At 35.1% G+C, this 26,110-nt stretch overlaps 1 protein-coding gene across 2 annotated transcripts in view; it reads right to left on the reverse strand.

Moving 5' to 3' along the window:
• The window catches only part of LOC132202051 (eye-specific diacylglycerol kinase-like), a 131,903-nt gene that overhangs the window by 73,540 nt on the left and 32,253 nt on the right, over positions 1 to 26,110 (reverse strand). The window contains exons 4-5 of one of the 2 annotated variants that reach the window (XM_059628709.1): positions 16,430 to 16,500; positions 15,229 to 15,465 (exon numbers count right to left, since the gene is read on the reverse strand). In XM_059628709.1, the coding sequence (XP_059484692.1) occupies positions 15,229 to 15,465; positions 16,430 to 16,434 (242 nt within the window). In that variant the 5' untranslated portion in view covers positions 16,435 to 16,500. Of the gene's footprint in view, positions 1 to 5,215; positions 5,271 to 15,228; positions 15,466 to 16,429; positions 16,501 to 26,110 lie in introns of those variants that run through there. The other variant, XM_059628711.1, reaches the window with a different exon arrangement.

Below are 26,110 nucleotides of genomic sequence, written 5' to 3' on the forward strand. Positions count from 1 at the left end.
CGTTGGCGGCCGGATTTTGTCATTAAAGATTCAGGCAGGGATTTTTTCGGACACGGCCGGGGCCACTTCCGTTATTTAAATAATGGAGAGTTTGCTTTGTGAACGTTATGGACATGCGTCATGCATTAAACATCAGTGAGTAGAAACGAGAAAGTGCGGTGTTTTAGCTACTTTCTGGATTACGTGCGTAGGCGGCCTTTTTTGCGTTTTTGAGGAACGAGTTGAAAGCAAGCAGCTCATTACAATTTGCGCTTGATAACAAAAAAATGAGTGAAAGTAAAAATTAACATTTTTCTTTAACTGATGTGTGCATCAAACTGTTTATTATTTATCTATAAATCTGTCGCGGAGAACTAAAAATTGACCCAAATTTGCAAAAGTTTGAAATCATTACGCCAACTTGTTGCATTTTTGAAAAGAGAAATAAACGTTCTTTTCATAAAAAAAAACATTGGGCCCCAAAGTTTTGACTACTGATCATCTTTCTAAATACATATATACTTAAAACACCAAATCTGCATTTATCGTGAAAGAGTTTAAAAGGGAAAAAAATCAGGATAATTTAATTTGATAAATATTTATAAGCGATAATAAAATTTTTCTAGACATCATATTTTATTTATATATTATGGAAAGATTTTTGCACATACACTTAAGAATTATTTTATTAACTGACAAAACACTTTAAAAACTAGTGTTTTTCCCATATTATATAAAAACGAATCAAAATTTCAAATTTTACAGCGCATTTTGCAATAAATCACAAATTTTATATCTGTATATATTTATTGCAAAAAATACCAGAAATATATTTGAAACCGTCAAAGTTTCAGAGACAAATTACTACTACTTATTTCCAATAAAAAATTTTCGGTTTACACAAGTCCGAACCGGTTTCATTTTGACTTTTTAGAATTAGACATAAAAGTTAATTTTGTTTAGATCATTAATTACTTTTAATAACTTCTTGGCGGTTTTGCGCGGATATCAATCAAAAAGTCAAAGTGACCTCTTCACCATCAGTTCGCTCTTCACGTATTAAGCACGCACCTCTGCGTTATTCAGATGTGGAGCTCATGTATTATATATACGTGCGCATCCATTACACAAATTAAACAGCGACACTGACTGAGCGTGTGTATTCATCTCTGAACCTCGTCTCTCTCTATCTCTCTGCATCAACGCGTCGTTTAGGGGGCGGGGGTGTTTAATCCCGACCGCAGAAATTAGCAGGCCTCAGGTGGTGTTTAGGTGAGACAACTCGAAACACAGTGAACCGCTCGGATGGACAGTCCGAGCGGCCAAAAGGGGCAGCTCGTCAAATATTTGCACATCGCGAGACGACTTGGCCGTATTTGCCCGGCCAGCTGGCTGAAAACGCAGGCGAGGGCAAACACGGCCAAGTAAAAACAAAAGGTCGACCGAATATACTCGCAGAAAATGCAAAAATAATACAATTACTTTTTTCCTGCTAAGTACACAGCCCGCAGAAGCCGAGTTTGTGTAGCGTGACATTTGCTTGTTCAGCGCCAACTTTAATTAAATATCAACAATTCACGCTGCCCTCTGGGAAACACAAGCGTATAATTAAATGTAATTAATTTAAAATTTCAATTTCCCCGAAATTATCGGCCGAGGCCATCGCTCTGGTGACGCAAACGGCAAACACAATTAGCTTATTAATTTTGTCTCTCTACACACTGAGTTGCGCACCTCAATTCAAAGGGAAAGAATCTCTTGCGGAGGAAGTAGCCCGACACTTGCCGGCTCACCTGGGAAATCAAGTGGTCGCATCGTGTCGTCAGAAAGTGCTGCGGCGAGAACAAGTTTGGAACAAGGCGGAGCAGAGCCGATTCAAAACGCCGATACCTAATTTGGCTCAATTCGGGGCTAATTGTGTTTCAGAAGCGCTTCCCTATCACACACCATGGAACGGCATGCGGCGGCACACATGTTCGTGCTCCCACTCACAAAGTCAGATGGGTTGCGGAAAATTCACTGCTATCGGAAATGACATCAGAAATCTAGTTAAAAGGATTACTTAATATTATGTTCCTATTTTATCTCACCTTAAAGAACTGTTATGAATAATTATAACTTTGCTTAATTTAATTTTTTTTATTTATAAAATAATGGTTATTATAGCTTGGAATTTTGTTAAATAATTATTTATTATTATAATAATTCCAGCTTCTAACTGCAGCCGCCATTACTTTGTTGCTATGAATAAAATAATTTAAATACAAACAACTATTTATATACATGATATTTAGCATAATCAATTTAACAATAGTAAATAGTTAACTGGAACAGGAATTTCTTTAAAAACTTTGGTCCCTGATTGTACAATTATTTATTAATTACATACTTTACTTATTCCGTTAGGACATTTTCTGTTAGGACATTGTCTTTAGGACATTGTGAGGCACCCCAAATTAGATACCCATTTTTCATAGTTGATACTCATTGTCAGGCTCATGCTCACTCTTTTAGAATTTGATGGCTCAGGCTCTCGCTCAGTCTCAGTTCTTTATATTGAAAATGAAATTCTTAAAATGCTAAATATAAAAAACATCATCGTGAAGTGGGAAAGTTTTTGGAAATTTGTAAAAATAAGCGACACAAAACACACGTTTCGCACAAAAGAAACGTGACCATCCAGTTTCTTTGACGCATTTCTCCCTCAACTCAAGACAAACTTACAACTTTGTTCCAAGTACAAAAGTTTAAATGATCGCCGGCAGACACGAGAGCGTGTTTCTACCCTTAACTTGGCTGAGTAGGCCACATTCTCGCGCGAACCCCTACGCAGCCACCGTTCGACAGACACGTCGGCATAAATCGACTCTCACGCGATAATTTCCATGGGGCGGCGCGTAACCCAGAAAATGATGAAAAATATGTCCATTTTTTCCCTCCCTCTCTCACTCTCGCTGTTACCCATTGCATATTTTTTTTTTTGCAACGGTCGCATTTTTTCATTAGGCGGCAGGAAAATCTTGTCGTTCCGGTAATGAGATTTGACGGGGCCAAATTGCACACCAACCGGAGGGGGATGACACGCCAAATACTGTTTTATTGTGGCGCACACACATCACAATATTGGTGGCGGAAGCTCAACAGGAGGTGTCGTTTGACTCTGACGAAAATTGACCAATTACTTGCTGGGGCAAAATGTGTGTGAGCCTCAAACGCGCGTCCTTATTTCATCCCCTTTCCTCGCGTATCATCTCTTGTACGTATTTTTTTTTTTCATCGGAGAGCGACAACAAAAAGGAGGAAATTTCATGAGGAAAATAGATCACGCTTTTTCTCTTTCTTTCCTGCTCGGTATTTTATTTCAGTCCCTCTACTACGGTTTCTTTCTTGCGGAAAAATTTTCAACCTTGGGCTGATGATTTTTTTCTTTTGAAAATCTTTCCACACAAGCAAATTTAATGAATTGGAGGCGACGTGCGATTTTTTTGTTGGAAAAGAACGCGACCGGCGAGTCACGTGCAAGACCACAAAGTGTCACCCCGTTTTCGTCGACATGCACACGCGACACTTTGGGGTCTTCCGTCGTTCCATCACGTGTCAAAACTCAATTGTATGATAACTTGTAGAGCGCCCCTATGGAATGCGTCCGTGGGGGTTGAAAAATAATTTTCGTGTAAAAATTCAAAACGTGAGGTTTGACCGGTGGCAGTGCAGTTGTTGCGTTATTAGAACTTTAATAATTTAGCGTACTGGCCAACGTTATAATTGATCGGTGCAAGGTTGGCTAACTAACGATTCATGATGGCGCCGGCCAACAGGGTTAATTATTTATGCGCCCGCTGCCTTTCGCGTGCAAATAAAAAGCCCGGAGAGAGTGCGGCCCTTTTGACTGGAAAATGAGGGGGCGCGTATATTAATTAGGGAGACTGCCGCACCCCGACTAATAATGCCCTTTTTTATCTACGTCCTAGCGAGTGCTTAATTTGTGTCCGGTGTTTGCTGTGGCTTGGAACAGAAAAGGGGATAAAAAATGTCAAAGACCTAACTTCTCCGAGATGAAAATTTGAATATGTATCACTCAATTTTAAATACATAATTTATAATTAATAGGATCTTAAATTCTATATTATATTTTATTTTAATATCATTTTTATAATTATTTTTCAAAAAGTGCTGCAGTTATTTAATTGCTATAAAACTTCATTCAATTCAATTTTCGTTAAATAATTGCAAATTGTAGAAAAAAAAACTAGAATCGAGAATATTTTTTTTAATAATAAATTTAAATAAAACACTTCATTTTGTTTTCTGAAGCAATAAAAAAATAATTATAAGATAACGATTAAAATAAACTATTCTGATTAAGGATGATATTTTGTTATAATCCTTCCATTCTTCTGTAAGAATTTTCTTTTATTGCTTTTATAATAAACTGCAAGAGTTTCCGAAAATTGAAAGTTTCTGGCTGAAAAATAACATAAGAAAATTTTTTTTTACTTTAAATGAAAAGTCAATAAAGTAACTATTCAACTTCAAGTGTTTGACTTCATTTTGAACAGCTTCCATTTTTCCCTTTATGTCAACATTGTTAATTAGAGTTTTGATCCATAAAATAAAAAGGGGTGGATTTTAGCAAAAAGTATAAAGTTTTCCATCTTGTACACCCAATTGATAATGATTTTAATAGGAGATTGCAGCTTCCATGTTTGTGATTGTTGAACAGACAATGAGAAAGGATAGCCCAAGAAAAACAAATTTGTCGTTATATCATTTTTTTAAATCATGAAATTATTATATTATTATTTATTCTTCTCAGTCAAATATTATTATTACTTTTTTTGGGAGAATTATTTCCCATGTATAGGAAAGTTAAGCACACCACCCATTAAAAACTTCATTCGTTCTGTTTTTATTCAACCTCAAAATAAAAGCTTCCTTTCACTGAAAGACCTTCTGTTCTTTGCGAAAACTTTTCAACTTAACCGGGTTCTTTCCTCTTTCTCTAGACGATATACATGCATTTTACTTTATCCAAGAGAGCGCATATCGTGAGAGCCCGAGAAGCAGTTCTCAGTGCGGTGAAAAGAAAATCGAGTAAGTTGTCGTCGCGGTTGTCAGAACGCCACTCGAAAACCGCTCTCGGAAGAAAACGAACGGAAAGCCGCTGCACTTTACTTGTTCCGCCAGGGAAAAGGGCCACCTGCATCTTCTAGCAAAATACTTTGTCTGTACTCACCCCTCGTCACTGTCCCCCATGGCTGTTAAAATCGGTGTGCCGCCGAGTCGCGATGCCTTTCATTTTCTGGGGATTACAAGTGGCCGTCATCCTATTAACTTAATTTATCACCCACCGACCGTCCGCCCCAAGCGAAATCTAATTTGCAGGCCGCGGGGTAGGGGCAGCAACTTCGCGTCTGACCCGCGACACTGAATTCCTCCCTGCGTGACCCCGTGTCAACGACTTAATTAAAAAATATATAGAGGGCTGTCCACGACTTCTCTCCATGACGCTATTATTGGAATTGTAATTATTATTCGAGCCTCTTTCAAATTTGCTTCTAACTTTAGCACCGCAGCCAAGTGAATGAACGAAACCTCAGAAGTAGAAACTGTAACGGTTTAATACTTTATATCAATAATACAAAAAATAGCAGTCCTTCAGTTATGAACACAATTTTTCACACCAGTGATTCGTCTAAAGCAGTCACTGAACTCATTCTGAAATGAACTTGCATTGTGAACTTTTGCTGTGCAATCACTTGCAACATTTGCATTTATTATTATTGCTCGCAGCTAACTTTCATTGGGTTTCGCGTCCGTTTACATAAATGATATACATAACTCAACATACCATGAATATGTGATCCAATTTACACAGTTAAAGTGAATTAACTGATAGAATAAACGGTTTCGTTTCCACTCGAGTTATATCAAGTGAAAATTTTAAATAAACGAAAGACCATAAATATTTTTGCAAAATACGAAAGGTAAAATTATGGTACATGAAAGAACGAAATGAAAATAAAAATTATGAATAAAAATATTTTGTTGACAAACACACAATGAAAAACATAATAATTATGTCTCGTTTGTAATTAATTCTAGGATCGCTGGGATAGAAAAATTAATATTGATTTCAATTGTTTTCATTTTCTCCTTATCTATAGAAAAAACTGTCAGTGAACCATGGACTTTCGTGAAAAATAGCCGTTGGTTACTATTTTTCTAGTTAGAACTTATAAGTTTTAACAATACATATCAGTATATACTTTTGAACTCTTATTTATTCATAGCAAATAATTCATATTGCTATTAATTTTAACAGTCAAACCAGGTCAAACCAGGTCAAACATAAGAGTTAAATAATTTTTGTGTGGAAGTATAGAGGCAGTTTTATTTTTTGGTGTTAAGTTATTTTATATTTTATGCACATCCATTTTCAAAAACAAACCCTGTACCAAGTCTTTCTGTTTGAAGCATGATACAGCGTCAAAGGAATACATGGTTACTCGAATTGTCAAAAGCCGCCGTTTTTGTAACATTTTTGGCACCTCTCAGCAGTTTCCCGACAAAGCTGCTTTTTGACGCGAGACGAACGCAAAAATGTGGCGCACGAAGACGGGCCGAATTTTATTTATTTTCACTCTCGTGCGCGCGCGTGTGTGTACACAGAATTTAACGAACTGTAAAGCGCAGCACTCTTTGCTCGTTGGCAAGTTTTGCTTTTTTTTCTGGCTCGTAAAATCTCAAGTGCACAAAGTTCAGAAGTGCCGCTCGACGCGGCGCCACTAAAATACACGCACTTTTCATGTGCCGTCGCTCGCTTGGCCAGCGGTGAAAGGGTTGGACCTGAATTATTTAGACCTCGGTGTAAACACGAGTGTGAAAACGAGCCAGTCAGATGTGTGAAATGTGCATTATTACCGCTTCCGCCTCTGCAAATATGTTAATATCAAGCGTCGGCTTTTGTCTCCACCCTTTTCGCTGCTGAATAACTTGCCGGCCGCAAATTTGTTTCCCGGAAACGGGCCATTACGCTCCACGAGACGCACAAAAAGCCACCCTCCACCCTTTTTTCCACGCAAAACAATGTCGCCGAAATGTGAAAGAGCACCTCTTTTGTCACAATTTGCCATTTTCCAGTCCTTGGAGTGGAAAATTAGTTTAAAAAGCAAAAAAAAACTTCATGTGCTGCCTTTTGTTGCCTCATTGCATTCTTCTCCAGATTTGGCCCCCAGCAATTTTCCAAGGACAAAATTATTTAATAAAAAATTTGTAATAGATCCAGTTTTGGAAAGTTCAGAATAAATTGCTGTTAGTAAGATAAAAAAAATTTCATAGTATTTTTGATAGCTCAAACCAACCTTGCTGTGCATTATGAAAGCTCTCATTAATTAGGTTTAGAAATTGGTATTCCCAATTTATAAATTTTCGAGAGATTTTCTTTAGAACTAACATAAAGTTAAGATTTTTATTTACAATTTTCCTGTAATTTAATTAGTATTAAAACTTTTATTGTTGTCTTTTATTTTTATTTTTATTCTTATTTTTGAGTAATTTTTTAAATCAATTGAAGTTGCAAATATTTTAAATAAATGTTATTTGCATTTAAATATTGTGGCAAAATATAAACTTCCAGTAGCCTTTCTCTTGTATCTGTAAATTAGTGAATAGGCTCCAAATTCTAAAGATCAACTTCACGAACTCAGATGAAAACAGATCATTTGTGTATTTCAATGGCGTCCGTCTTTGTAAGAAAATCATTATCGACTTGCTTCAGCACGTCGACGCAAAAACAGCGAGCTGCTTCACTTTTTACCCGCGTGTCGTGTATAATTGAGGCAAGCAGAACAAAACAACCGCCCTTATATTTACTTATCCGACTGCAAAACAACAAAAAAGCCTCGGCAGAATGTACGAGAACAAAAGTTGCCGTGCCTAAAGGCTTTCGAAAAACAGCCAATTAAAGCTCCGTTTTTTTTGTACTCGTCTCCGTTGAGCCTGCGGCAATTAAAAATTAATTTACCTTCTCATCAGGTCGGACCCTCAGCGCCGAGGAGACTGCTTTCCCTCTCGTCACAGCTTTGCGTCGCTCTTCATATTTATTTAGTGAAATTGAAACGTGCGTCGCTGATAAAAGGGCTACAGCAAATTCGACTCGCGCGAGGAATTTGCATTTTGCTCGAAACCCATTAGAGCGAAAAATGCGACACAAGTGGATCAGCAGCAGCCCCTCTGGTGTGTATTTTTTTTTTTTTACGTCTCCAGCCATCCGCATGCTGCTGTTTTATTCTCCTCATTTCCATTCGAGGACGAGAGGCAAGTAGAAGAAGAAGGACGTCCGATGAGCTCTTCTCGCTCTCGCTTGATATGCTAATATCGCTCGAACTAACGCGCAAAGTGCTGACCAAGACTTGTGCAGTAAATGAGTTCTGGAATTGGAGCAGAGTCTTGAGAGATTTCCGCGAGAACGGGAAGAAAGGAGAGACTTGACCGGAACTTCTGTGAATGGGAGAACAATACACAAGCAGCCTATAGCAGTGTCATCCACAAGTACTTGATGGAATTGAGCTTCAATCCAGTTGTTAGGCACTTGTTTCAATATCAGTAAGATCGAAATTTTAAAACAATAAATTTCTACTAACAATAATTTTTATTAAAATAATATTAAAAGTAGGCTCAATGCAACGCATAGTGTATTTTTTTCAAAAATTGTTGCAAAATTCTTGCGTGAGGTTCCAATTCATTGTTGTCAAAAGTTATTAATTATTCTTCAAAAGGTAATTGCAAAGTTACAACAAAACTACACAACACATTAAACAAAAATATTAACAGTATTTATAATTTTATTATAATTATATTAATAAAATATTTTTTATTTTTCTCATAAAAGCTGATTTAATGAGCAATATTAAAATATTTTTAGCTTTAAAATATTAAAGATTGTATGGCGCTGGTGAGTTCACTGTAGAAATGATACAAATCAATTTGGATAACTACAAGTTTTAATAATATACAAATAATTAAGCAATTTTAGAGATATTATTTTACATTTAATAATTAATATATGCCCAAGCCTTCTTAATTAATAAATTTAATTAATTTTCACTAGAGATCAATATGTGTAAGCTACAAAAATATAGCGTGTGACTTTGAACGTATTTGGACTTGCCAGAGCTTGATTTAATTTTTCTGCAGCAATGAATTTTAAAAAACAAGCGAATTTTTCCTCTGGAAAATTTATCATAAAACTAAGCTACTTAAGGACTCCTTATTGCAATGCTAAGAGTACCAAGGAGGTTTTTTTTGATCGCACATATGCCCAATGTTATTTTTTTGCCCCATGAACCCTCAAATTTTTTTCTGCTAATCTGTTTAGGGTCATTCGCTTATCATTTTGTGAAATTTTGAGCAAAAAATTTCGGGCAGTTTTTTTTTAATCACCAAAAACAAAAATTTCCATAACACGCAATGTAAAAATTCAAAAAATCATATTTCAAGAATAATCGGCGCTACCCCCCATTTTTCTTTGTGCAATCAACTCTACTGATAGGTAGGAATCTATAAAAAAATCTGGGTCCAAAAATTTCGGGCCGATTTGCCGCAAATAGGAGTTGTAGATGTCAATAAGCAGGCCTTAAAGCCAAATAAAGTTTCAGTAAATTAGGTTAAAATCTTTTTCACACACACAGAAAGGCTATAAAACCTGATTAATTTTTAATTAAAATTTTCATAATACAATCTTTAAATGAAAATATTTTAAAACCAAGTCTTGATTAATAATTTATTATAAATATAAACGTTCCCGTGGAAAAACAACATGCTGAAATATGAAACATTTTTTCTATATTTGCAAAGTAATTTACAACTAAATTAGCCACTTCTCATAACTCATCAAATTAATTAGAGTATTTTATAGCCCTCAAATCTACGTCACAGACAGACAGGACCCAATTAAAAAACGGCCGGCCTTCCTTTGGGTGGTGCGGTTTAATTGAGGCATTCGCAGAGAGGATACATTGGTATCATTTAATATGAGAGAGAGAGAGAGAGAGAGAGAGAGAGAGAGAGAGAGAGAGAGAGAGAGAGAGAGAGAGAGAGAGAGAGAGAGAGAGAGAGAGAGAGAGAGAGAGATAGAGAGATGGAAAATAATAATGAATCTGCGGTTAGAGTAGCCGAGTGAGTGAGGTCACCAGGCAGGTAGGCAGGCCAAGCAGCCGCGAGGGGTGGTGGAGGTGCAGCGGAGGCGCAGATATTGATTGAGCCGCCGCCACCGCGCGTCCACGTACGTCATTCTCAACATCATGAAAGCTGCCGCCGGCCAGCTCATGCACTTCTCTGCTGGCCAATGCACTTTTTGCCTGGCCATTAGCAACACAGGCTAATGCGATTCCAGTGCTCCTCGCTAATTAGCCTTCTAATTACGGCTCTGACGGCCAATTGCACTTGCATGGGTGCCGCCGCATCACAGATCATTTTTATTGCTGAAAATTTCGCAACTCTCCGGAATTAAGCTGCGCACATAAAGGGCGCCCGTTTGCTCTCAATGATGATTTTATTTGACGGCGAATTGATTGAAATGCGGTCACAGCGAAAATTAATGTTGATACCAACCGTCGCGCTAGTTTATTTTCCTAATGGTTTATCTATTGAATGCTTGATTAAAATGTCAAATGTAATTTATGGCTTAATTGGAATCAAAAGCCTTTGGCAGGAACTTGTTGTAATTATTATAATAATCAGCATAGGATGGAATGAATATTTCATATTCAACGATTTCCACGGAATTTTGATATTAATTTGTTGAATTAACAAAATGAAATTCAAAAGAACTATGCTGTTAATAAAACAAACTACAAAGGATAATGTTTTGTTATCAAATAATAAACTAAATTGTTGGTATTTTATTTTTACTTTTCCATTTTTTTAACTTGAATCTAAATTTATAAATATATTTTCTATAACATGTTTATACAATGTAACGCAATGTTATTAATGACAGATTTTATTCAAAAATTTTCACTCATATTGCATAATATATTATGTAATCCTAAATTTTACATAATTTTATATCTGATATGAAAATTTATTTTTTGACTGCTCAACTGATTATAAATTTTTTTCAATTATTGACAAGTTATTATTTTTAAAATTGAAACCCATTTTTCAATAGCCAAGATATTCCCTAGTTTTATGTTTTATATTACAATTTTTAAATTTGTTATCTTATCTAAATTATTTGTATTGTATGTGAAAATCGATCAAACACGTTGACAGTGAAACCCTTCGCTTGACTAAAGCGCAGGCACGCAACCACGTGAAACGACCCATATAAAAGTCAGCAGGAGAAAATTCCATATTTTACTACCAATGATCCAAGGACGAGCGTCTCCCCTCCCTTGGCGTATGAACTGGAAAAAAGCGCAGTTTCTCAAAAGATTGTATAAACACACAAGTTTACAATCTTTAAAACCATCTACTCTTAATTAATGAAGGTACCTCACCAGATACAGTAAAAATAAAATAAAAAAGTTCAAGCTCCCCCATGATTTTATTTATTAAGTAACTTAAGTAAGTTGGCCTGATAAGGATTTAATCAAAATTTTCAATATTCCAATAACTAAATACATAGAAAATTTTAACATTTTAATAAAAGGCAAAGATAATTGGGAAGAATTTACTTCTCAAGATTAACAAAAGTTTGATTGAAAAAAAAAACATCGCGATCAATTACTCAGGCCGATTTTAAGCTGATGAGTATCGTCATTCGTCGTTGCTTTTGCCCTCTAAAATCCGCTCTGCTGCGATGCGCCTATATATTTAAACGAGTGCATCGCTCAAATAATGACTCGTAGCAATAGATGCACGGCGTTTGATGCAATTGACCCAGATCGGCGCGGCGGTGACACTTGATTCGTGCTCGCTAATTTCTCGCTGCAGCGCTTCATCCAGTGAATAATTTGATTGAGACTCGCGCATGCTACGCAATTGAATCAAAAGCCCGGTCGTTCGTCGAAAGAGAAACCAAGGCTGATGCAAATATAAAATGTCGATGCCGATGGACATTCATTAATAAATTTATTGAGGTATTTGAATGCATTTGCAGTCATTCGGGAAAAACTCTTTTTATGGCTTTAGTTATAAACAACCGTATTAGTGGAAAATTTATATCCCTTTTTGCTTTTCAGCTTACGCGTGAGGACATAAATTCTTTTTCTAGAGTTACCTAATGGCCGGCCGCTTGAATTTATTTGTATTTAGGATGATAATAAAACCGATCGAATTGCAAAAAAAAAAAATAAACATTAGTACTCAATTTAAGCAGCAACTTTACAATTTAAAAGTCCATATTTCTTGACTTTTCTGGCCAGATTTGACATTTTTTATTATGAAATTTTATAATGAAGTTTTATGATTTAATGAAAATATATATTTAGTCTCAGAAAAATTATTTTTTTTAACGTTTAGCTTAACAATCCCTTAAATATTTGAAAATTAGAAATAAGGAAGAACTACAGCCATCTTTTATAACTCAAAATTCAAACAAGTTGACTTTTTACCGCAGACCTGTAATTTAACAAGGATTTGGTTTTCGGTGCCGCACACCGATACATCTCTCGATTTCAAATTTATTATCATTACTGGAGAGTGGTAGAAATTTATGCGACTGCAAATCCCAGCTTACTTGTAGGGCTGCCCACGACAAATAAGCCAGCGGGTCGTTCGGGGCTTAAATTGCGATTTGATACGAACGGGCTGCCTCGGCCAGGCCACTCGACCGCAGGCCACTTGCAAAAACGAGCCGCTTCCATTAAACAAAGGCCAAGTAGTGCGGCGGTCAGCCCAAGATAATGGCTTGGAACGTGGGGGACGTGGGCGTTGAATTATTCTAATTTCGGTCAATGTCCGATTCCACTTGTGACCTTTTGCTGAGGTCAAAGGCTTTTTTATGGGATTGGAATATCCAGAATTTGTCATTAAAAATCAGAGATGGAAAATTTTACTAATAAAAGAATTTATCTTAAAAATGTTAAATTATAAAAATACAAATTAAATCCTCAACAAATTAATTCTCAGAAGATCTTTAATTATTTCAAACTCATTTGAGCACAACATCCTCAGAAGATGTTTTCAAAACTAAATTAATAATTAAAATATCTTAATATAGTTTAATATTCTGCGTTATTGTTAAAACTAAAAGAAAATTAAAGAAAAAGTCAATTTATTAAGTTTTTTGGTAGCTGAATACAATTTTCTGTAGCGAAAGAAGATCAGCTTTTGCAAAAAAAATCGTCCACACTTCTCTCTAAACTAGAGATGAGAGATTAAAAAAAAAATCGCGGCGATCAGGATGAAGAAATAAATGACCTGCCACTCGGTGGGCATTAAATTATTATGCCGCCTGAACGCGTTTTATCAAAGGTGGAAAATCCCCTTTCAAAATTAATACGTTTCCAATCTGCCGCCACGTGTGGAGCATTTTTTTCTATTTACCACCAGCGGGAGGGTGAACTCAGTGCTCTTTCAGGCCAGTCAAAAGTGTCAATAAATCCTGCCGGCGAATCTGTGCCTCACGCCTCACTGCGTCCTATTTGTCGGCATTTTTCGCTCTCGACCGCTCCCAAAAATGGCCAACGTTTGCTAACGAGACTGAAAAAGCTTTTGACGTGCTTGAATGGACGCGCACATCTGCCTGCTGTTTGTTCATCCGAGAAGATGTTGGTGATCGCCTAATTTAAGTGACTTCAGTGTCGAATTAAAAAAAAATCATATTAAATAAATTAAATATTATTAAATTTACTAACAATAAGTGTTGGACATAGAAATATAAGAAAATGTATACTAATGATAAAACCAAATATTTTATTTTATTTTTATAAACAAATAAAAATATTATTAAATATTTAACTATGGATAAAGAAATAATAACAATGAAGAATTTTTACAAAAAATAAAAAAAATAAGATTTAACAAGATATTTTTAGATATTTTATGATTTGGTTATATCCATACTATATCATTATTCAAGCAAAGGCTGAAATCTCCAATCGAGAGGAAAGCATCTTGATAAATTTGATTTCCCGCAACAGGAAAATGCCGTCTCGGATGCGTGGGAATAAAGAGGAAACGTATTTTTCAAACGTGATGGATGGCGGCAACCTGCGCGGCGCACCCGTCCGACGGGTTTGCCTAACCAAGAGGGGGCTTAATTTGTATTGTGCGGCGGCAGGCATTCTTATTATAGGAAGAAAGCCATTTCACGATTCCGAGAACCACGTACGGCGGGGATGCGCCTCGCCGGAATAGAGTGCGCAACATGAGCCAGCCGTTTTCGCGGAAAAGCAATCTGCTTGGCTAAACATTGCAAATTCCATGCGTGTCTCGCTTCTTCTGTTTTTCTGAATTGATTCGAATGATGGAACAAAAAATTTATATATATGATCTTCGATAAAAGCAACTATTACTCACATTTATCTGCAAATTTCACAAAAATGAAAGAAAGCAAAAATATTACACTATTACCAGGTCAATATTACCTACATCTACCAACTTTTCCGGTCGAGCAAAAATCTTTTTCGTTTTAAACATATTTATAAACTTCATTAGTTATATTTCTGAAATATAATGGAGGGAAATGTTAATTATGTGAAATTGAACCGTCAAACTATGAGGAGTGACGTTGCAAGAGATAAATTAATTTATACCGTGTAACTAAAGTTCACTGTTTCCATACTTTTTTTTCAAAACTCTTGTGTGTATGAAAATAAATTAACTGAATTTTTTATAGAAATAAATCTTACAAAAATTTTGAATTTGGATGGTGACCTAATAATAATTCATAATTCAATCTCAAGCATTTTCCAAGTTAATTTAACCCAATATCCTCTACAGCTAGACGTAAAGCTCAACAAATCCCTTAGCTTACAATATTTTCCTTTAAAACATGCGAACTTTGACTCGCCACACGACATCTTAATACTTCTCCGAAGAAGAACGGATAAGCGCAAACTTTCGCTGAGGAATATTAGAAAATAGCTCGCTATCTCATGCGCTCGAAGGAATTTCAGACGTCACGACTCAGCATTAAGTTGTGTTTCCCCTGAGGAATCTCAATCACGAATTCCTCGGCGCCTCATTCAAGAAGGCGGAAAAGTCTATTTCCCGGTGCGGACGCCATCTGTGCGGAAAATCGGGAACTTGGAGCGGGAAATGCGGCCGCCAAGGTTTGAAAAGCAAAGTGGGTCCTACCTGTAGGAGTCGTGTCGCAGTCGGGGGTGGTCCTCCGGGGGCAGAGAGAGCGTCTCCATGGCGGCGGCGCACGCCACCAGCTCTTCCTGAAGGGCGAGCGGCGCCGGCAACTCCAGGCTGCGCACCGTCACCAGCGAGATCGCCTCGCTGCTCGAGAGCTCCGTGTCCTCTGCAGGGCACTCTTCGCGCCTGATCTTGACGGGCACCAAGGCACTTCCGGCCATGCTGGGCGGAGTCCTTCAAAATTTTGTGTTATTAAACTTAAAGTTTGGCAATAAAATAAATTCATGTATTATACTATTAAATTTTATGTTATTTTTAAATGCATTTCCATTTATGTTTTGAAGTATGTTAAATTATTATTGTATTTTTTTTTAAGTAAAACGACGGAATTATTTAAATTTGAATTCCTCCAAACAATTATTTGCAAAGTTTTAAATCATTCTAATCTAATATTAGCTTTGCTCAAATTACAACATAAGATAGTGTTATAAAATTATAATTTTACCTCGTAAATGAATTTATCAATTTATTAAAAATTTGCATTTAACATCAAAATATCTCAATCGAGCCTCATTCAAAAGAAGACCTTTCTCAAAAATGTTAATCATTATATTGCAAAAAAGATTTAACCAAAAAGATTATTGAAATTGAATGTATTTGAGGTACATCAATAAAATTTATATGGTAATTCTATCAACGGACTTGCTAAGTTTCCTTACTTATATTGTAAGCGACTTCTTTTATAGCTTTAATTTATTTTAAAATACATAAAATAACCAAAAATGCTTCAAAGTTCGAAACTAATTCTGAATATTCCTGTTTTTCTTTTTTGTGTTCTTTCTTTCTTAATTTTGTCGCTTTAAATATTATTGACTTAAAATTCAATAATTCATAAAGAATAGAAGATGTTTTTTTTTATTATAGCTGACTGAATTTTCATCAGCATACATTAAAATAATTATGTTGTATTTAAATAGTAATTTCATCTGAATATTGATTTGAAATTTAGCATATTTAGTAGTATTTTTATTTTATCGATTATATAAAGATTGATTTAATTCATCCAATGAAAATTACGGAAATTTTTTAAGATCAAGTCATTTCAAGTACATTTTATTAATTCTCCTTCCAAATATAATAGTATGGCAAGCAGGTCAGAGTATAAATCGAGTCTCCATCTGCAGGCCGGCGAACTCACCGCATGCTTTTGTTGCACACTGCTCCGCCAAGCGGCTCCGGCGCGACCACTCACGAGCGAACTGGTGCCATCTGAAAGCACAACCAACACAAACACTGTCAGTTTCAGTCAAGCTACCGAGCTGGAAACATTATGATTTTGACGAAAAACAATTGAAATATTCGTTTATGACGGTTTAATCTAAAGTATTTAATAAGAATTAAAATATATAAAACTAGTTCAGTGGTGAAGAATTTGATCAAGCTAAACTTTTGATCCCACTTCACTTATAGATGTAAATAATATTTTTGTATGGACTTTCTATCCCCGTAATGATCCACAATTAAAACTTTGTCGTACATTTTGGGGCTTTTGTACACATGAAATTGACATTTGGGCAAATCTCCTCATTATAGTTGGAGGCGATAAAAACGCGGCCCGTCATCGCCTGCCGAAGTGCGAATGTCAAGGGCAGTCAGGTTGAGGCAAACACGCATCAGCAGCTTTCTGGAGCAGCGTGAAAAAGTCGCGATGGAGATAAAAATACGCTTCTCGTCTCCCTAGTTTTCACCAACGCTATATATTATTTTTTGTGATTTGTTTGCGGCGGCGACGGCTGCGACCGGCAAAAACGATCGTTCCTTTCTCCTTTTCGCCACTGTTTATTTTATTTTGTTGCCGCCGCACGAGACGAGAGCGAGCCAAGAATGAAGAATTTCGCAAAGGGCAAGGCCGACGACGGCATCCCAATCGATTCCTCTGGCGGATTAGCTTACTTGTTAGTCGAGTGCAGTCCCGTGCGATTATGCAGCCCGCCGATCAATTATGCACCACTCAGTCACTTCATTATTGCCGCCAACGCCCTAATTTTGTTTATTTTTCTTTGCTTAATTTTATGATCTTACCCAGTGTACCCCATTTAATTAGTTTTATTAAAGTATTAAAGCTGGAATAACGTTTTGATTTTTGAAGAAAATTGGCAAAAATAGATTTTGGATTAAAAAAAAATTAATGATTTTTTATCTTAATTCGGAATCAGGAAACCATAGTCACTTTAATAAGTTGTGAATTAGAGCAAATAAAATACATTTTCATTATCTTTGAATGCAATTTCTTTGGTTTGACAAACATACACACACAAAACTTTCTTTCTAAATCAGTGGGTCTCTTAAAGTGCTTAAGACGGAGTATGAAAAATATTTTGAATAAACAAAACCAACCAGTAGCATAAAAATATCCATGATCTGCGTTTCACAAAATTCTAAGTCAGGCGAAGAGTGCAATTTAGGAAACACGAAAAACCAACCGTTTTGAGAAAATTGACTCGTGTTGAAGTCAATTAAATTATAACTCACTGGCATCAACGTTGGTGCATTCTGTTAAGATTTGAACGAAAATATTTATTTTTAACTTTCTTTCATATTATTAAACTATTTAAACTATTTTTAATTATTTTTAAAGTCTTTAAATCTTAATAAACTGTTTTTATTTAAAATATAATTATTTATACTAATTTGACGATAAGTTTTAAAATTTCATAATTCGAGATTTTCATCAATCATTCTTATCACCAAAAAATATGGGAAATTTGGAATTACAGAATAAAATTTACGTAAATGTGGAACATGCATATCAATCATGATTCAGAATTTGGGGTATAATAATTATGTCGTATTACACATCATATTTTGAATGATAAATATCATAAAATGCAATTTCATTGCATGTCAGCTAAAGAATTATTATATGCAGTTTAATTGTTGTCTTCTCTTAAGAGTTAAATTTTAAGTAATAAGCGGTAATAAGTGTACTAAAGGGTCTTGAATGAAGACCATGCAGAGAAAAGAAGACAACAATAATTCCTTGGATGACATGCAAAGGATTTGCATTTTATTATTGATTAGAAATTTTTATTAATCAAAATGTAATTTACTGTAGATTAAGCATTCAAGATACTAGAATATAATTATCTACACATTATTCTTAAAATTAAGCGTCCTAGTTTCTATGGACCCATTATCTTTATTTATATATTTACTACTTCTTCATAAATTTTAATTCTTAAATTGAACAATTAAAATCTAATAGGTGCGTATAGTGAATAAGTGAAGCAGAAGTGAAGATAGAAAATTGAGTTGGTGGAATGGGGAAGGAACGCAAACGCAGTGGCGCGGTCAGCCGGTTTAAATCAAATGCACTCCCAGGAGGACAAGGGACGTGAATGTATGTAGCGAAAGCGCCAAGCTAGTTAGCCTGAATTGACCATTCATTGCAGCAGGAGCAAGAGTGTGACGTCAATCCAGGGTCAAGCATACACGGGGTTTTCAGAGCTCGTCTCATTTCGCCGCGGTATTTGCATAATTCACGTCGTTTCATATTACCGAGTAACACATCTCTCGCGGCTCTGCAAGAATTAAATCACACACACACACACACACACACACACACACACACACACACACACACACACACACACACACACACACACACACACACACACACACACACACACACACACACACACACACACACACACACACACACACACACACACACACACACACACACACACACACACACACACACACACACACACACACACACACACACACACACACACACACACACACACACACACACACACACACACACACACACACACACACACACACACACACACACACACACACACACACACACACACACACACACACACACACACACACACACACACACACACACACACACACACACACACACACACACACACACATACGCACAGCCCGACTGTGCGAGCAAATTAATATTTCTTTTTCAACCTGCATTCGTGCGCATCTGCAAAAGCGTCAAGCGAATTTTGAAAGTGGCACTTACAATTAAATGGCAAATGTAATAAAAGGAGTGATAAAAGAAACTCTTTTAAAAGATAATTCTTTTTATAAATTTATTATAATTTTTTCTTTAATTTTGATACTAATTATTTTAATATTTCAATATAATGTAGCCTTTAAAATATGCATTGACTAAAAACTTTCATAGAATAAATAGAGTGAATATAAAATTGTCTTGTAAATAAAAATAAAATTTTTTTGTAAGTTTAATCAACAATTTCACAAACCAAAAGCTTCGTCTTTGCTTAGTTGAAAATCATTACATTCACCGATTCACCTTTTGGCACTTTGTGCTCGGAGCAGAGTTAATTTGTATGTTTGCATTCACGGCATGTCGGCGTTCAAACACAACAAATCTGGCGTCTAAATGCCGGTTTGGCCGCATCAGACACGTCGATCTATTTAGCAGCCTTGGGAGCTGCGATTGATCAGGCTCGCCTGAGTAAATAATTAATCCTCACTAATGACCGCCGATGAAACTGCTGCGCAAATGAGCAGGGCTGCGAGAGGTGCGCGATTTCTCGCCGAAGGCCCACCCGCCACCAACCATCGCCGCCTACACTTGATTTGCATTTATATTGAAAGGCAAGCAAGCTGCCGATGGGCACTCGTGATCATATTAATTTGCAGTTTTCTTGCCTGAGGAGAAAAACGTGCTAGTGAAGAGCAGAGATTTGCATAATTATTGTTAGACGGGAATGGAATTCGAGGAAAAAATGTCTTCGTGAAATAATAATGAAGAAACGTGACGTTTTCATTTTTTTTCTTTCTAAAACCCATTTCGTCCTTTTAAATAAGAATTGAAGTGAAAACTGCCCATTCTATTTTCATTCTTATTTACAAAAATAGCCGAGAAGATTGTTACTTTGAAATTTTTAAATTTGCCGTTGAAGATCCTTTTTCATTAAAATTTATGAATTGTTTAAAGTTGAAAACCAAGATTTACTTCAAATTTAGCTTCAAAAAGTGAATACCGGGAATTAAATTTTGGTCACGAGAAATTAGAAAAGTGGTGCCTGCTTCTCTAATAGCTTTTCAATAAAAATTTTGAAAAAGTATTTTGACTTTAATTCCAGAATCTAAATTGAAACGTTATAAAAATGAAGGTCAGATTGCAGTTCAAAAAGATCTTTATTTTCGCTTTTCATTTGCCAACTTCCCGTAAAGGAGAAAGAACGAGCCCCAAGTGGCCCGGCAGATCCGCTGGCCAAAAGAACGAAATTATATTATAGGCAGCCTCTTTTTCCACCTGTCTGCAGCGAAGGCAATAAAAGCAGCAGGGAGATGAATTCAAATCCACTGCAAAGACGCAAATTGAAATTTATTCCTGCTTCGCTCGCTCCTCCAGGATTTACTTCTTTAGCTGGGAGAAAAGACGGCTATTTTGCAATATGCATGAGGAGTTCAAAGCAAAAATGTTGGTAAATCCTAATTAGCTTTTCACTGCGTACATAAAAGTCGCTAGAAAAAAATACTGCATCCTCTCCCTTGAGTACGAGTTTTCTTTGGTGACGCACTATTTTTTTCGTCCAAGTCGCCGGGTGCGAGCAATTTATTTTCATTAGCGCGCTCATTCTAATTAACTGCCGGCAGGAGTCGAGCTTCCAGACAAATGAGTTATATTTTGTGTTGTGCGTGCTCGTCGAGGGCGTGCACCTTGCTTCCATTATCCTGATTGCGAGCACGCGGCAACTCTCATACGCCAAAATTAGACGTAGACAATCAGCGAAAACTAATTGCAGTGTCAAATAAAATTATAATTAATAAAAACTGCAGTCTAAGAGGTTAACTCAATCGTCTTATTCTACCTTTTACTCAATTTTAAATAATTATTTACCGTCGGAATATTAAAAAAAATATTTCATTTGGTTTTAAATTTAAAATTAAGTATTTGAGTTTAGAGTGAAATTATTAATCTTAACGATTTGCATTATAAATATTATAATGAACCAAAATTAAAATATTCACTGAATAATTAAAATAAAATTGTACTTGCTTACAATTTACTAAATTAAAAACAAAATAAAAAGGGGTGCCTCACAATGTCCTAAAGACAATGTCCTAACAGAAAATGTCCTAACGGATAATATCCTAAAGAAAATGTCCTACAGAAAATATCCTAAAGAAAATGCCCTAAAATTAAGAATTGAAAATGTCCTAACATACAATATCCTAACACCTGAAAATTATGAAAAGTCATGTGTCATGTGAAAAAAATTTAATTTCATCCTTTCAAGTAATTTTGTTTCAAAATTTATCCAGATTCAACATATTTTACGCTTCATACGACTAGAGTCTTTATCGGAAAATATACATATTTAGACCTTTGACTAATTTTAGTAATTTTAGGCTTTTGTAATGACTCGAATATTTTTTTCAATATTATTTCCTTCGCTTTTGCTACGGGTAGTTGAGAAATGTAGCTATAAATCTTTCTTCTAGACAATAGTTTCAAAGAATTTCGTACAAATCTTCAGGCAATTGTATTTATGTTTCCTACGAAAAAGTTTACTTAAAAATATCATTCGATTTTTTTTTCAAGACAAAAAATATGAAAAATTCTAATTGAAAATATTCGTTAAATTTATTTTCAATATAAGTTGAAGTAATAATATTATTATTAACAATAATTTGTATTTGTGGAAAATAATATGATTGTTTCAAACTTTTATACACTTTTATTTTTTGAATTATTTGATCAACTATCTTTTGAAATGTGACAGAGAAGCTCAACAATTAGCATCATTCTTTCTGCTTTTAAGTGAATTCATTTTGGATGTTAGTCCCTGTTGAAAAAACTAAATTTTTTAGAATAAATCAACCACTTTTCCGAAATTTAGGACATTTTCTTGAAATTCAATTAGGACAAAGTTTTTAGGACAATGTGCGACCATAGCTTTTAGGACATTATCTTTAGGATATTTTCTTTAGGACATTCTCTGTTAGGACATTGTCTTTAACCTCAATTTAGGACATTTTCTTTAGGACATTATGATGGTACCCAATAAAAATGTAAAAAAGAAGTAAAATTAAAAACATTATCATTTTGGCATTACAATTTAACTAATGTGTATCTAACAATAATCTATATTTTTCTGTAGATTCAGACATTTATGAATAACCCATAAATAATTAATAAACAAAAATTATGCAAACACGTCAGCCAGGAAATGAAATTGCTATGCAATGCAAAATGCCACGTCCAATAATTATTATTCCTGCCGAACAATTGATAATCTCCCAGTTGTGTGCCGATTTATTTGCACCATGAACGGAAGCGTTCAGCGTTAAGGGCCCTCTCTATATTTTATTTCACCTGTCCATTTAGCGCGCGCAGAGACACATGACGAAATTCACACCCGCGCACATCACGGCCAGGCACGGACATAAACCAGGCGAGTGACACATTTTGATCCGCGCGCATATGTATAGGGCGAGTGGAATGAATTATTTTTATCCCCCATGTGTGTCTCTCGATTCCTTTCCGCACATACGAGTAATGAAATTCTGTCCCTCACACGAACGTTTTTATGACGACTAAAATACTGTGATAAAATTTAAATATTATCCAAGTTGCAAATAAAAAGTTAGTTTTATTGCGCATGGATATATTGTTACGGTTCATCTATAATCGAGTATGCATCACTTTTCCAAAATAAAGTTTAACTATAAAAATTTAAACCTAATCTGACGAGCTGACGTTGCTTGTCAAGAAAAAACGTAAAGTGCCTTGTAAATTAACTTTATGCTTGAATATTTTATTTACTAATACCACAAATTTTATTTCCTAATTTTCTACTTATTTACTTTATTTTCAAAGTTTGTTTTATGACAACAATAAATAACAACAACAACAAAATTTGATGAAATCAGTACAATCTTATTCATCCGAGTATCTGGCAGTGAATGACCCCTTTTGATACTGGCTTTTTTGCTTGGAGGTGCCGTTTTGTACAAACATTCAATGCTTCCCTCCAAACAATTGTTCATTTTTACTATTGGAAAATGTAAATAAATTATAATAATAATGAAAACTTCTAATCTTTTAACAGCTAATAAAAATGGAGCGGAAATAAAAAGGCTTGAAGTGGCTTGAAAAGATAACATCTTTATCAAGAGGAAATAAGATTGAGTCCGGAATTTCTCGCTTTTCATTGATCACACGCCTGTATAAAAATTAAAATGTAGGTTATTTGTTCTCAATGTACCAAAGTACGGAATTAGAAAATGATATTTCAAGTTATATAAAAAAAAAGGAATTTTAGAACTTGTTTATAGTATAAAAATTTAAATAAAGAATAAAAACAAACAATTAAATATGAATATGTCCAAAACTGCGGTCAGAAAGTGGAATGGTCAAGTTTAATATTTGAATTAAGAGGAGTTCATGGTGAAGCGTGAATAAAGTATTTTATTAAAAATTTTCAATGAGGAGGAATAATGGAAAAAGTGTTGCAAAAAGACATTTTAAAATTCAATATGTATAAAATTTGCAATGCCAATGCTGCACCGCTCTAAAAAATTCAATGGACTACTTTGTGAAAAGCCTTCATGCAGTGAGAAATCGATTGAACGCAATAATTGCGGCTTGCTGGCTGATCAGTGGATTATTTGCACAAAAGCTGATGCCGACCGCTCGTCTTTTCTCCCGCAGAAGGGTCGGAGATGATCCGCAGTCGGCGACGCTCTTTTTTCCCATTACCCACTCACTCCGACCGTGAAACCCCTGCCGGTGCGTTTTATTTTGGTATAGTGGCAGTTGCGTGGGTGGCTGTGCCTCTAGCTGAATTAGCACCCACTCCAAGAGCCTATAATTGTTCCGCCAAAAGCCGCCACACCACTCCGCGTCAGTCTGCTCTTGGGCTTACTGTCATGCTAATTATTGGACTGCCTGCGTTGGCGTAATCACGTTGACTTTTTTTCCAAATGGGAAGGAAATTAAGCGAGAATAGCTTTGCCATTTGAATGCACGCAGTTCGTGGGAAATGCGCGTGGGCGACACTCCCTTCAAAACAAACTAATCTGACTAATCTACAGATTAGTTTGTAATTTGATTCCGTCTACAAAAGACTGCACCCTTTTTTAAAAATATTTTTAGTTTACTTCTAACATTCATTTATTGCTAGACATATGAAAAGAGCTATTTTTTTTCAATAAAAGAGATAGAAAGTTTGACGGTTTTATTTGATGATTCCATACACATTTCGTCCCTAACAATAAGGGCGGCAGTATGAGTATAAATGTATGACAATTTATTTTCAGTTCGTTGATTTTTTTTTAATTTGATATTTTTATTAGATGATTTTGATCAGATGGGATTCAGCTGTTAATAATTACAAGGAAACTATACATGGAAAGTATTTATTGTTGAATTAATCATTCTACGTAGCAGTAGTGTACTTATTTATTATTTTTTTTATCTTAAAACTGCAATAAAATTTGCAATTTTTGTCTAGAATCTGTTAAGTTGAAAAAAACTTTTTATAATTTAAATAGAAAATAGAATGTTAAAATAAAGATAATGGCAAAAAATAAAAACATTTCAAAATACGAACAATTTTTAAAATATCTATCTTAATAATCTGCTTATAATTATTATTTGTTTTGATCCAAGTCTTGTTAATTTACGATTTGGTAGAATTTTCAATTTTTTTCTTGAAAATAAATAAAATATTTTTAGTAACTTTCATTTTAAACAAATTTCATAGAAGATTATTAATAAATAATTTAATAAAATTGAAATTAACCAATTATCTCGTTAACGTTCAACGTTGTAAAGTTCTCTGATTTTTCAATTAATTTATATTTTTTTTTTCGAAATAATTTTTGTATTTATTGATTTATTCTTTGTTCTTAAAGTTGTCTATTGACGACTCAATAGTCGGCCCAGACATACAACCAGCCAGCTTTCGTCAATGTACGCAAGAGAGCTCACTAGAATAATCTAAGCCATAAATTTCAAATTCACATTCTCGCTGCCGCTGAATAATTCATCTAAATTTCAAATTCAGGCGCAAACATTAAACTCCGAAGCACTTTAAACGCTCATTCACTAGCATTTCGCCGCTGATAAGCAAACACGCAAAAGGCGCTTAGCTATGGGCGTGTGGCAAAATAAAAAGCGGTCAAAAGTTGGTGGAATCACATGAATATAACGCAATGAATATTCACGCGGCATAATCTTAAATAAGAAGAAAGACAAGGTGACTCACCTCGACGTGTCCCAATTTGAGAGACCACGCAGCAACGAACGACAACTGGGCGGCCTTCCTTGCCATGAAACTCGCCGGCTTGTATTATGAATGTCGCGCACACGTGTGCAATTGTGTTTTATTAAAATGATCGTGCTCCACCGCGAGCCAGAACTTTCCAAAGTCTTCAAACTTTTATTGCATCTACTATTTTGAGAGTGGACAGATAACTTTTATTATTAAAAATATTTACGAAATAAATGATAAAATTATCAAAAATTTAGGCCAATTCGCGGTCAATCATTCACGAACGGTCCCGATTCTAATACTCTTTTGATAAAAAAAAATTGCACAAGAAATATCCTTTGTATTGAGGAAAATTTTTGATTTGGCACAGATGTTTAAATTTTCGTATGGTCATAGAATTTAAAAAAAAGTCGTCAAATAAACAGGATTATTATATATATTTTTTTTTTAATAAATTACAATATGTTGTGAAATTTTCACAAATTCTGCAGGGTGTCGAAGTTTTTGAGGGTAAAATATTTGAAAATTTATAAGGTTTGCAGCATAAATATTTTAAAATTATTTCGTCGACATATTTTTAAAATATTTTATTG

Source organism: Neocloeon triangulifer, unplaced genomic scaffold, assembly GCF_031216515.1.
Source record: "Neocloeon triangulifer isolate White Clay Creek 2 clone unplaced genomic scaffold, ASM3121651v1 ptg000014l, whole genome shotgun sequence".
In the NCBI taxonomy this organism is placed as follows: Eukaryota; Metazoa; Arthropoda; class Insecta; order Ephemeroptera; family Baetidae; genus Neocloeon; species Neocloeon triangulifer.